General features: G+C 41.4%; 2 protein-coding genes across 2 annotated transcripts in view; both read right to left on the bottom strand.

Moving 5' to 3' along the window:
* The window catches only part of LOC127372499 (ras-related protein rab7), a 141,611-nt gene that overhangs the window by 95,146 nt on the left and 33,970 nt on the right, over positions 1 to 12,495 (bottom strand). The window lies entirely within an intron of this gene.
* On the bottom strand, positions 996 to 12,374 carry eefsec (eukaryotic elongation factor, selenocysteine-tRNA-specific). Its single transcript, XM_051416287.1, has 7 exons — positions 11,580 to 12,374; positions 9,239 to 9,446; positions 8,854 to 8,950; positions 7,645 to 7,809; positions 5,831 to 6,475; positions 4,138 to 4,294; positions 996 to 1,831 (listed from the first exon to the last, which is right to left on the bottom strand). Exons 1-7 carry the CDS (start codon positions 11,881 to 11,883, stop codon positions 1,650 to 1,652), a joined length of 1,758 nt encoding a protein of 585 aa, XP_051272247.1. The 5' UTR covers positions 11,884 to 12,374; the 3' UTR covers positions 996 to 1,649.

Below are 12,495 nucleotides of genomic sequence, written 5' to 3'. Positions count from 1 at the left end.
TGACATCATCCGCTACATACTGAGTGTCCTGCACTCTCACTGCCCCGCCCCACAACACTTCTGTGACAGGATGGACACACACACAGAGACATGATAATTTCCACCCTGTACAGTTCTCAATGACTGGCTGATCAATCATCTACAATACGATTAATCATTGTTACGTTTTTCCTACTATTTCCTATTTGTTTATTTTGTTGGATGTTCATTGTTTACTCATTCAAACATGGGAAAATTGACATTGAAAGAAAAGGAATGTAAAACATGCAGATTAAAATCTTGATATAATGTTTAGAGTGATAATGTAGATAATGTCCATCTCCAAGTACGCCAACACACAATTCATTTATTGCTTTTTCAAAACAAATAGCAAATTTAAAAACTGATTAAAATAGTGCATATAAAAGTACAGAATTACCCAGAGATCCCTTTTCTAAATCTCTAAATCTTACACCACATATTGATCTTGCTTGTGCAGACCAGTGTAATACGATTCAGCAGACAGTTTCATACTGCATGCTACAGTAGTAGGTACACTTGTTATGGATATTAGTTACAGCTGGGATTGTATATGTATCTAATTGGTTCTTGACAGAGTGTGACATCAGGAAAACTTATGTAGGAAATCATAAGGTAAAATGTGGCCATTATGGTGTACAGTACGGATGACAGCAGAGCAAACCAACCAGAGAACTGCAGGTTAGACACGCATTAAAGTTTAGGGTTTGGTATGCATTAAATGTGTAGGAATTGTAATACAATACGTGGAAACAGTATCTCTTTTGACCCCAGATATGCAGCGGCAGATATTCCACATACAAACTGCAGCTAGCATGGAGAGTGCTTCATATTGTGCTTATATGTTTTTGTACATACTTATTGATGAATTCAGCTTGTTTTACAAACAGGGTTTGGGACACAACAGTTACATCCATTGCTTTTATATTCTTGTTGCATGCTTTGAGGGCTTTACCAATAACAGAAAACAACAGAAAGACGTTTCAGGACAGGTTTGCTTTATTTTTCTTTCTGAAAAGAGTATTCAATTCAATTCAAGCAATCTCTGATGTAACTGCTATTCTGAGTAAAATGGAGCTCAAGCTGCCATTAAAGTAAATGAAAGTAAACAGAAAATATGAAGGAAATATGGACAAAACTGAAACATAAAACACCCTTTATTCCAGCAGACAGATCTAAGCAGCAAACCTGTGTAATCTGTGAGGTCAGTATTTCTATAATGCTGATTAATTTGTTTATGCCAATTTAAGGCTCGGCTGAATTGGAAACATACTGAAAGATCGTTTTCTGCAAATAAAAAGAACTGATTCATACTCTGAAGAACAGATTTTTTTTAAGACAACTCAAATGTATCAGGAACAGAAGAGAAGCTTCTTCCAACCTTGTGATGATACAAACTGGATTAAGTCCATCTCCATAAAGGGAGATAAAACAATCATTGTTTCACATGTGTTCAGCATTCCACAATCATTGCATTTCAGCAGACTGTCTCCATCCCCAGAAAAAGAGGCTGACAGAAGAAAGTTATCATACCCTTGATACAGAGGCCAGTGTTCCCCTCACCTTTACAAGACCTCTGCCTCTGCCCGTCTACAGCACCATAACAGCGTCAGGCTGAAGTGCAACAAAGGTCAAGATTGAACCATCTTTTTATGGGGATCAAAGACATATCGTTTGAAATGCAAGTGAATGCTAACAGGCTGAGGATCTGTTTTGGGCTCCTCTTCATTTGCTGGTCCACCTTTGCTTCCACCCTTCCCTTTCTTCTTAGAGGTGGAGGATAACAACTGCTTGGTTTCTGCGCAAAGGCCCTCTGAACAAAAGACAAACAGGTAGGTGAAGAAGGTTGATCATCTATTATTAAAAAAATAATAATTAAACATATAATCATTATATAAATAGATCCCCCTACTTACAAAATCTGGATCTGTGTACATTACCTAGGTCAACTTAACCATCTCAATGTAGGTATATCTGATGCGTGATAGTGATCTATTCTACCCTGTTATGTGTGCAGGAGGTGCTGTATCAGTGCTTCTGTGTGCTGACCTCGAGATCAACTGATGCCTTCATCCTCCTGATGTAACTGATGAAAATGTGCAGAGAACCAGGTCTCAGCTGCTCCTCCAGTCTCTGCGTTAGTCTGGCTCATCGTCACAGCTCCGTTTCTCGTCTATCTGCTCAGACATAACTATTCCTTCACTCAGGCCTTGTTTTCAGCCAAACTGAGCTGTTTCCTGGACCGCCGAGCTGCTGTCTGATGCTCATCATGCAAACACTACAAAATTTTCTATGCCCTTCAATATTTTTCTGTATGTGTGTCTTTCGGAGGATAAAAACTGGTTTGTTTGCCGTTTTGCACACGGATGGCAAGAAATGTTCCGGGTTCATTGCTTTACACACAGGCTGTCTGACCCCACGTACAAAACGGCGCCAGCATTCCTCTTGTTATCGTTATGCCAATGTGAGGGTTGTTATGGTTGCAGTGCAGCAAGAAATCTCTTTTTCTTATCTATGATCAGCTGAACATGTCCGTTTACCAACACTAAACACACCCAAACTTAAATGATTTGTGTTCACATACAAGTGACACAAAGGAATTGCACTTCTGCACATTTGTCCTCAAATAAATTTCTAGGTATTTGTGTGAAGAAGAAAAAAATAACATGTATTAAATCCACTATATAGAAAAATACTGCACACACTTGGAGGCAAATGGGACTGAAGCCTAAGAATCAAGGTAAGTGCATGTGAAAGCACAAGGCTAGTGGTACATTCATCAGACAGGGTCCAAAATTAACACCCAATTAGGACCAAATATGGGTTTAAATGGCTTTGGTGGACAAATAAAATAGGGTCAAAAGCCATGTTGCCAGCAAATGTATTTTTAAATAGTGTAAGAACAGAAAACACAGGGGTTCAAATCTTGTGTTTCTATTCTTACACTATTTAAGAGTATGGAGAAATTATAATATCACTGTCCCCACTGTTAATGGCCAGAAAATTGTCAAACACACAATAATTTAAGCTTCTCAAATGTGCAGATTTGCTGCTTCTGTTTATGTGTTATAGGAAAATAAATAGCATTAGCATGTTTGACCATGCAATTCATTGAGTAAAAATTAAAACAGTCTGTAGTTTAATAATGAAAATAATTGTCAGCCCTAGAAATAATGCAGGTATGAACAACAAAAAAACATGAAGCCAGTGAAGTCTGCATGAAAGCAGCTTCTCTTCATCTTATGTATGCGTGAGAAAATACTTTACAAAAGAGTGGGAAACTCACAGTAGTGACAAATAGCAACAAGTCCTGTATTATCAATCAAATCTATATCTCTATAAAGAGATAAAACAACCCTACACTCACTGCATTATGACGTGTTTTCAGTTTTGCAGAATTTCATAAACAATTAGAGTGAAATAACTACAGGGGAAATGATGAATCATGGAAAGGGAAAGCTTGCAGAAGGCTAAACTGCCATAAAGTGAAACTTCAGAATTAAAATGTCGGCAGTAATGGATAAATACACCCAAACCCATCACGACATTGATACTAGCGTATTGATGAAGTATCGTAAGAAACCATGGTCAGATACATCTTTGTCCTAAAGCCCAGGGGGAGTCTCACATGAACACCACCGGGTGTCTGCATTATGTCCATGCATGAAGATGTGTGTGTCAGTATGTCTGAAACGTTTAAGTGTATGCATATGTAAGTGTGAGGCAGTGAAGAGGATGTAGGTGAGGTTCTCTTTCTAAATGTTTTTGTTTTCTCTTCCCTCCTGGTGTGGAGCAGTAGGTTCGGAGCAACAGAAGGTAAAATAAACACAGAACAGACTTCCCCCGGAACACAGGCAATCCCCAGAGGAATCCTGGGAATGTGGTTCAGGATGTTGGGCCTACCACTCTTACCGCATCCTGAAAACTGTCCGCAGAGCCCCAAAATCAAAATTACGATGGAGAAAGTGCTCCGGGTGTGTGTATTGATAAAGAGCGAGACATGTCTATGCTGTCCACTGTCAAACTAACCAACTACACAGATGATATGTGTGACTCTTGAACAGCATCAGTGGTTTGAGTACTGGTGTGACAGAGGTGATCACTTCAGGCAATCCTTACCTTGTACCCGAATCTTGAACTTCCCGCTCTGTCCGAACCCACCCTCGATAACACCAGTCTCACCCGTCGACAACGTAACCTTCAACCCCAGAAAGAGCTGGAGGTTTGTCTCCTTCTTGAACAGGTTTCGGCCAATCACAGTATAATCGTCAGTCACCTGGGTGGGAAAGAAACTGATGAGCTGCAGTGATAATGACAGAGAGATATGAAAGCTCAAAATGTAACAAATGTGATTAGAAGTCCTTGTTAAATGGTGTAGGAACATAGGATCTATTTACCACTGGGAAAATGTCAGGATTCATTTTAGTTTGATACCCTGTTTCTTTCCTCTGGCGTCTTGATCTTGTGGTGTGCCATAATTTTACTCATCATCATGACAGGGTGAGGAAGAAGAGCTGATCCTCTGTCCCGTGCCCTCATAACTTTTACCACTCGCCGTCAGCCACATTCTTCGACACTCGCCGCCTGGCTGTCTCGCTGTCTTTCTTTCATCCTCCTGCACATTTTATGCTATATTTGTTTGTATATCTTTCTTATCATCCATCACTAAGTCGATCTTAACCCGCCACTAATCTGATAACAGGAGGGCACCGCTCTGTCTCCAACTCGCCCCCCCACCGCCAGCTCTTCCTCTCTCTTCTGCCTAACCCTCATTCATTCCTGAACATTTGACCCTGACGTCCCTCAAGCGTGACTGATGCGCTGATAAAAAAAAAATACAGTTTCTGTACACGTCTGACAGACCGTATGAATTGTGACTGGACGAGGCCGTCATATCTCAACAATGCTAGTAATGTGTTCTTTTACAAAAAAGGAATTCTTTAGTCTTGAAACTTAACTGTCTCGTTCCGGACAGACAGATGAACGACAAATGTTACAACACATGACCGCGGTCTGACCTCTTGAACACGCTGTTCTACTCCTGAGTCAGTGACTGGAGCTGTCAACAGCCTGAGGTGTTAACAGCAGGAAACTAGTTCACACACTTGACCCCTGACCTGAATCTGACCCTGAACGAGGATCTAAACAGAGAAACTTAACTGTACAGTGAAGCATGACAAGAGCCATAACATCTTCAGTGTGCCTAGGACGAAAATACAAACTGTGAGAGGTTGGAGGGTGTTGACTTTTTGAAAAACAGATGCTGAAGTCAATAAGAAACCGACAGAATTAGATAAGATGAGATATGGATCGGTATGAACTGGAGCGCAGGATTTAGGACACAACATAACAGCCATTACACCAAGAGCGAAAGAGAAAGCGGAGTAGGGTGAGAGAGAGATGCTGAGCTAGGTGACGGTGAATTCATAGAGTCATGTGGGTATTCCTGTGCCACTCAGGTGTGTCCAAACAGTGCCAGCCTCTAACAGCTAGACAGGGCTAGTGGCGTCAGGCGGGCCACCCACGCACCCTTGTGTCACAGCACATGCTAAGGCATGCATACCCACCCATGCCTCAAACACTACTCACCAGGGCTGCATATGCATACTTGTTTGTGTGTACGTGTCTGTTTATGAATATACAATGGGGGCTCTGTCTGACAGGCACGCTCCACTGCCACCAGCAATGAGAAACATCCAAAGAAGAACCACAGCCAGGGGAAGGAGTACGAGGTGATAGAGAGGGCAGAGGAGCAAGGACAACACTCAAGGTTAAGCAGAGAGGATGAGAAAGGATCATTTTAAATACTCACCCTTTCCACCTGTCCCTCCTTGTGTTTTGTCTTGTAAATGCGCAGACGAGGCAGCCCAGTCTCAGCATAGCCTTTATCTTCAAACCCCTGCAGAAGACAACCTTGGAAGGCCAGCCGGCACGCATTGGCATGGATGTCTGTGTCCAGCTTGGAACCAATCACCAGGCAGAGTGAAGGACATGTGACTGGCCGCTCAAACTCCAACAAAGCCCATTGCTCCGGGTCAGGTCCTGAACTCCCTTCTTCCTGACCGGTGACATATTCATCCTGGTAGAAATACTCCCTGTCGAAGGTGAAAGGTGATTCTAGTGAACAGGGCTGTGATGGAGGTGGTTTAGTGTCTGAGGGGGACTCTGAGGCACCCACAGGTGGCAGGCCAAAGAATGTAACTCTTGCCATGACTGTCTCGTGACCCACAGTGATGTGGAACTTGGCACGGGTAGCCAGAGAGCCCTTGAAGTAGCCTATCTTCCTCACAGAGATGACAGCGGCATAGAGGGTGTGCAGGGACCCTGGGGTGCACACCACACCCCGCTCTAACAGTTTAGGGTCAAACTGTGTCACACACACACCCACACGATCCCCCTGCATGGCCCCAGACACTGGCTTCCGAAACATCTGCACTGACTTTATCTTCTTGGTCACCTGATGTCAGAGAGCACAGAGATACAATAAATAACATTAACTTAATAAATATTTAATTCAACATAAATAATCCACAGTATGTTATATTCACAATGCCTCAGCCAAGCATGTTTAAATGTGGGTAATGCTGTTTTTTGTTTTGCCATTTTCAAACACCTCTTCAAGTCAAACTATCATTTTACAATTAAACCGTAGAAACTAATCCTGGAATCTGGAAGATTAAAAAAAAAAAAAAACTTAAATAAAAAAAAAAAAAGTTATTATCTCCACAGTTAAGGGAAAAGGCCTTACAGAGGACATAGGTCAATAAAATATGCACATACATAAGTAAACTGCTCATTAAATATGCACAACTTGCAGTGTAAGCCTCTTTCTTTAAAAGATAAGATAGCTAGTTTTCATAATACTGATTTTGCCAATTAATGGCAAAGACAGACCATGTTCAGATTAAATATAATATAATATGTACTGAGGCTTAAAGTCCTAAAAAGTGCAAAGTATTATTTGTGTGTGTGTGTGGGGGGGGGGGTGAGACACCTTTAGCCAAAAATCATATTTAAATGATTGTCTAAATAATATCAAGCTTTGATTTAAAAAAAAACTTAATTATAGCTGATGATGTGCTTTGTTTTGTTTAAACTATACATCTATAAAGTAATCACAAGTGTACAAATGAATAATTAAAATATATCTATCTATCTGTCTATCTTTCCATCTACCCATTTATGATAATGTGATCTGTCATTACACAATGTTTCTGTGGTTGGTTTTGTTGTGTGTTAACATACACTGACCAAATTAGCGGTGGTGGCTCAGATCAAGGCTCCATCACAAGTGACTAGTTAATTTAGCCATTTGCTGCCACCAAGAGGTGAACATGAAAACTGCAGGCAAAACTGCTGAGCCTGGCTGAAAGTGTGCATCTGGTCTAAATTACCCAACTCCTGTGCTGCCAGTCCTCCCCCAGTCCCCTCATCCTTCCCTCGCATTAAACTGACACATCCTCTGAACCCACTCGGCCATCCCTCCCTCTGTCTGCCAACTTCCAGTCAACTTCTGAACTTCCGAAACTCTGTGGTTTTCTACGAAGGAATTTCTGGCGCGTTGGTTATGTTACTTGCTTGTAAATATCAGAGATTCAGAATTCATGCCCATTTTTTGGAGTGTACCTTCAGCGCTGGGATTTCCACAGTGTCGTTGATGGCCAACGACCCCTGCAGGATGGTTCCAGTCATGACTGTTCCCTGACCACGGATGGAGAAGCAATGGTCCACAGCCATCAGAAGGTCACCTCCGGGGTCTCTCTGAGGGAGGTATGTCTGCTTCTTCAAAAGCTGAGACAAACAACCAAAAGGGCAAAAAGACAGACGCATTTATTTACACACAAAAAAAGAAACTCTGTCATAATATTGCAAGTCAAACATACATAAACGTAAAACCAGATAAAAGAGAGGGACAGGCACTAATTAGATCCATATCTAGCTAGTGCTGTCTGACTTCGTGGTGGCTTTACAAACACTGGCTCATACACAGGGTCTCTTGTGTTATAAGTGACCCTGACATGTGAGTTATACTTCCGTTTTTCACACCCCAGGAAGAAAGGATAGAGGCTAACCTTTTCCAGGGCAGGTTGACCTCTAATTAAGAAATTGCAATATAGAAATCCCAAAGATATGTTTGAGGTAATTTAGGAAACAGTGCACACTTTTACATAGCGTGTCCTTCAGAGAGCACTGAAGAGTTTAGTTTTAACATAATAATAATAATAATAATAACATAATATCCCATTCAGTTTGTATTTTCATGAAATAAACAAACAAATTTAAGATATCCTTATTAAAATGCAGGTTTGAATCACATGTTTATATAAAACAAGATTATCTGATGGTGTCATATTACAAGATTTTGAACTTTTAATACTGAGATCTGTAGACCTCAGTATCAGTATCAGTCCAGCTATAGACAATACAACAATGACCTCAATTTGTTTGAATTTCTGAAACTAATGCTTCTCCTTGGTTATTTGAACCATTGCGTGCTATGAGATTAATCATTTTGAATTGTTGTAGCACATAAAACAAGTTATATGCAGTTGTTAACATAGTAAACATTTTCAGTTTATCAGTAAGCACTGCCATTTTTCAAGAACAGTACATGCTGTGCAGAGTATATACTTTGCTGACTGAACAAAGAAAGTATCCCATTGTTAGTTTCAATTTTACGGTAAGTAAACACATCTGAGGCCTCGCTTTACTATTTTACAGCCACTTGAACAATGTCAGCTGATAAACAGCACTTCTTCATAAGTGAGAACTTATGTGCTCTTTTGAGCTAAATTAGTAACAATGGAGGGGGACCAGTATGTTTCCGGACTTTACCTCTATTAACTCTGGCACTCCATGTGGCTCCTCTGTGTCAGGAGCCTCTGGGCCCCCAGGCTTCGCTGCCACAGCAATCACTGGACATTCCTTGAATCTGGCCAACAGAAAAGCAGTCATATTGGACTCACTTCACGCTTTGATGTTAGAGTAATGATTAAAGTTACTTCAAGTAAAAAACAAGTGGGCCTGACAGACAGACTGCTGGAATGCCGAGATGGAGACAGAATGTGTAATGAAAGAGGAAGTTTGACAAGAGACTCAATCCTGGGCCACTGGGAGTACATGGGATGCCCTAACCCACTTAGCTGTCTGGGCCCACATTTCACAGCCCCTAGCTTCACACTCATCCATAGCAATTATTTTATTTGTATTTAATGCAGACCTGGTGCTCTCCAGTGTCTTGTGCAGTCTCTTGGTCATTTTCTCAATGGCACTCTGTCTTTTGTTGGGTGGCAGAAGGTCAATTTTGTTCAGGACGACCACCATGCAAGGGCAGGTCAGCTCTCCTATCAGTAGACACTCTGCAGTCTGTGTCTGCACGCCTTTCACCACATCCACCACCAGCATCATCAGGTCAATGATCTGAGCACCTAGAGAAGGCAGAAAGTGCAAACTATAATCAAGAAGACGTCAGATATTAGTGACAAGCTGAAGCAGAACAACACAGTAAATTGCTGTTAAAAAAGCTTCCCTGCTGTGCATCTATAAAACATTTTAAAAACTGTAGAGTAGAGACTATGAAGCCGACAACAGTAATACACACAGGAACAGACAGAGATACCCAAAAATAACAGTAGAACAAGAAGAGAAATTAGGGGAGGGGTGCACAAAAGCAAAGAGAGAGTAAACGGCTAGAGGGTTGAAACTAGAGCTGTAGCTCACTTGGTTGTCTTTCCTTTCCCTCTTTTCTTTTCCTGACTTTGGCAGTCTCTCTTTCCTGTGCTCCCCTCTTTTCTCTCCTTCTATTTGGCTCCCTCTCTTTCCTGTGCTCTCCCCACTTGGGACAGGAGGGGAAGTTAAATATATACCCCAATCCCCATACTTTCCTTCCTCCCTAATCTACAGCATGTGCCACCCCACTGGCTCATAGGCTTCATTTAGTTTGTTGGTTAAGACGGCACGGCACAATTCAGTGTCTGAGTGCCTCTAGTCTGCTTTAATACCTGGACCGTTACTTCTACCAAAGCCTGCTCATGTGATACTCTTTAAGCTTAAAAAGCTGAATCCTGATTGTTCATTTGTGTGAAAAACAAGAAGGACTAAAAGAGAACGCAGGTAATAGAGTAGGTGTCCTTTCCATTATCTGCTCTGGACAGCCACACCACCGTAGTTATCTCTCCTCTACTGCCAACCAACCAAGTCAATATATCATAATCAACCAAGCTACTTGCAGAGAAAAGGTGCCCTCTGCTGGATACGTCAACATTGTGCGTAAGAATAGTGAGGCTGTGAGCAACTTCTTACTGTGGCCATGATGAGTGCAGCATTGAGACAGTGTAATATTGGACTATCTCATGTTCTATTGTGTTATTGAGATACTGGTATTACTAATAACGTAGAACATTCCCTTTTAATGTTGTTATTGATACACACTGACACAGAGTAGTATCAGTGTTTGTGTTAATTGTGGGCATTACATAGCTATTTTAATTTTATAGCAATTTGTTTTTCAATTTGAAAACCTGAAAACAGCATGAACAGTGACTTTCTATCTTCAGATTAAATTTTTTTATGGCAGTTAAGCCATTTTCCATTATGACTGTTTTACATTTGGATGATGGTGCGTGCCTGTAAATAAGGTTAATAGACTTCATGCACGGACTCACTGTTGTACTGCCATATGGGAACCTTGAATGGGACAGAGATATTGTTAATGTTATTAGTGACACTGGTTCTCTTCCGGCTATGACAAGTCACAATGTCTGCTATGAAAACGGCCAATGTTTTTATCTTCAGTTGCATAAACGCTCAGTTGGAAGTAGGGATAGTAGTAGGGATGGGACAATGCACAATATTATCACGTATCACAATCAAAAACAGTTGGATAAGTATATCGTGGTAAACTGAATTGCCACAAAGGGGAGCCCACATCTTTCCATTCATACCAAAATCCTAAGTCTGTCACCACGGCTGAAGGCTTGAATTGCCCATTGTATTCCCCTCCAATACAGAAATACAGTAGATACCAAACTGAACGATGACAATGCAATAAAAATATTTGTTTTATGATAAAGTGACTCCAGTATGTTTTAGTGCTATTTTAAGATTTTGATGATTATATTATCATGAAATGTTTATATCGCACCATGCCTAGTTGGAAGTGTATTAGGTACACCTTGCTAAAAATTAATGTAGTTTAATTCAACAGCTCTGCAGTAAATCCTAGCTTTGTGAGTGCTATAATGTTTAATATAATGATCAGTGTTTCTAATATTTAGCCTCCCCTCATTGATATAAATGGACAAAAAAATTATACACACAAACTACATCCTCTAAAATTACCACCAACTTGAATCAACACCTCTCTAATACTGAAACAAACATTATAACCTTCATAAAAGGTAGAATTTATTTCTGATCTGGTGGACTGCATGTGTGCACCTAATAGTTTGGGCGCATTTGTGTGAGGTATCAACATATCCTGACTGACTCCCATGTGTTTACAACCATTTCATGCACTGCCATCAGAGTGACATCTAGCACCAAAACTTCAGAGAGCTCACCCCCAATGATAGTCCGAATAAGAGAGGCGTGTCCTGGACAGTCCACCAGGGTGAACTGCAGGCTGTCATACTGCTTCTGGCCTCCGCTGTCCCGCAGGTGATCGGGCAGATCCACCGTGAAGGAGGAGAAGCCGAGGTCCAGCGTGATGCCTCTCTCACGGGACTGCGGGTTCTTGTCGAAGGCAGCGGTGGAGGCGGTGCTGCTCAGCGCCCTGGCAAGCGATGTCTTCCCGCTGTCGACATGTCCGAGCACCCCGATGTTGAAATTTAACGTCTGGGTGCGACTGTCAGCTGACTCTGACATGTTGACAACCGATTTGATGTAATGTTGACAGGCGTGCGTATTTTCCTTTGCTCTGAGCTGGACCTTGAACTCAGCTCCAACGGCGTTACTTAGCGACTGTCCACAGTCTTTTTGTTCGTTAACATCCGCTTATTAAATCCGAAACACCTTCACGGCAAGCTGGTTTAACTAGTTTGCGGCTTAGAAAACATATATAGCAATAAATAAGACTTTAGTGTCGCATCGGCGTGTGAACAGTTGAGAGAAAGGTCTTCCGTGGTGGCGGTGCACTCCATCCTCGGGACAACATGTTAAAGCGGAACGGGTTTTTTAGTTAAACAAAAGTAAAACAAGAGGGAAACCGAGCTGGAATAATGGTAATTTGATTAAAACTTAGCTGTAAAATGCATAAGAAGCAATGAACCCCCTTTATCTTTTTAGTTCTACATTCGTTTGAGAGTCTTATTCACACTTTGATAAGTTTCTAGCAGTTTCTACTACGACAAAGCAAGTGAAACACAAACGGAAGTGAAAACGACAATGGGCGGGGCTTTGGTTGAAGGAAATAAATGACGGGAGCTTTAGCCAATGGGTGTGTCGCATCGGTCGACAATGTCCAATAGTTTTTCGAGA

The sequence above is a fragment of the Dicentrarchus labrax genome, unplaced genomic scaffold (assembly GCF_905237075.1).
Source record: "Dicentrarchus labrax unplaced genomic scaffold, dlabrax2021, whole genome shotgun sequence".
NCBI lineage: Eukaryota > Metazoa > Chordata > Actinopteri > Moronidae > Dicentrarchus > Dicentrarchus labrax.
This window is presented reverse-complemented; position numbering and strand designations above follow the sequence as displayed.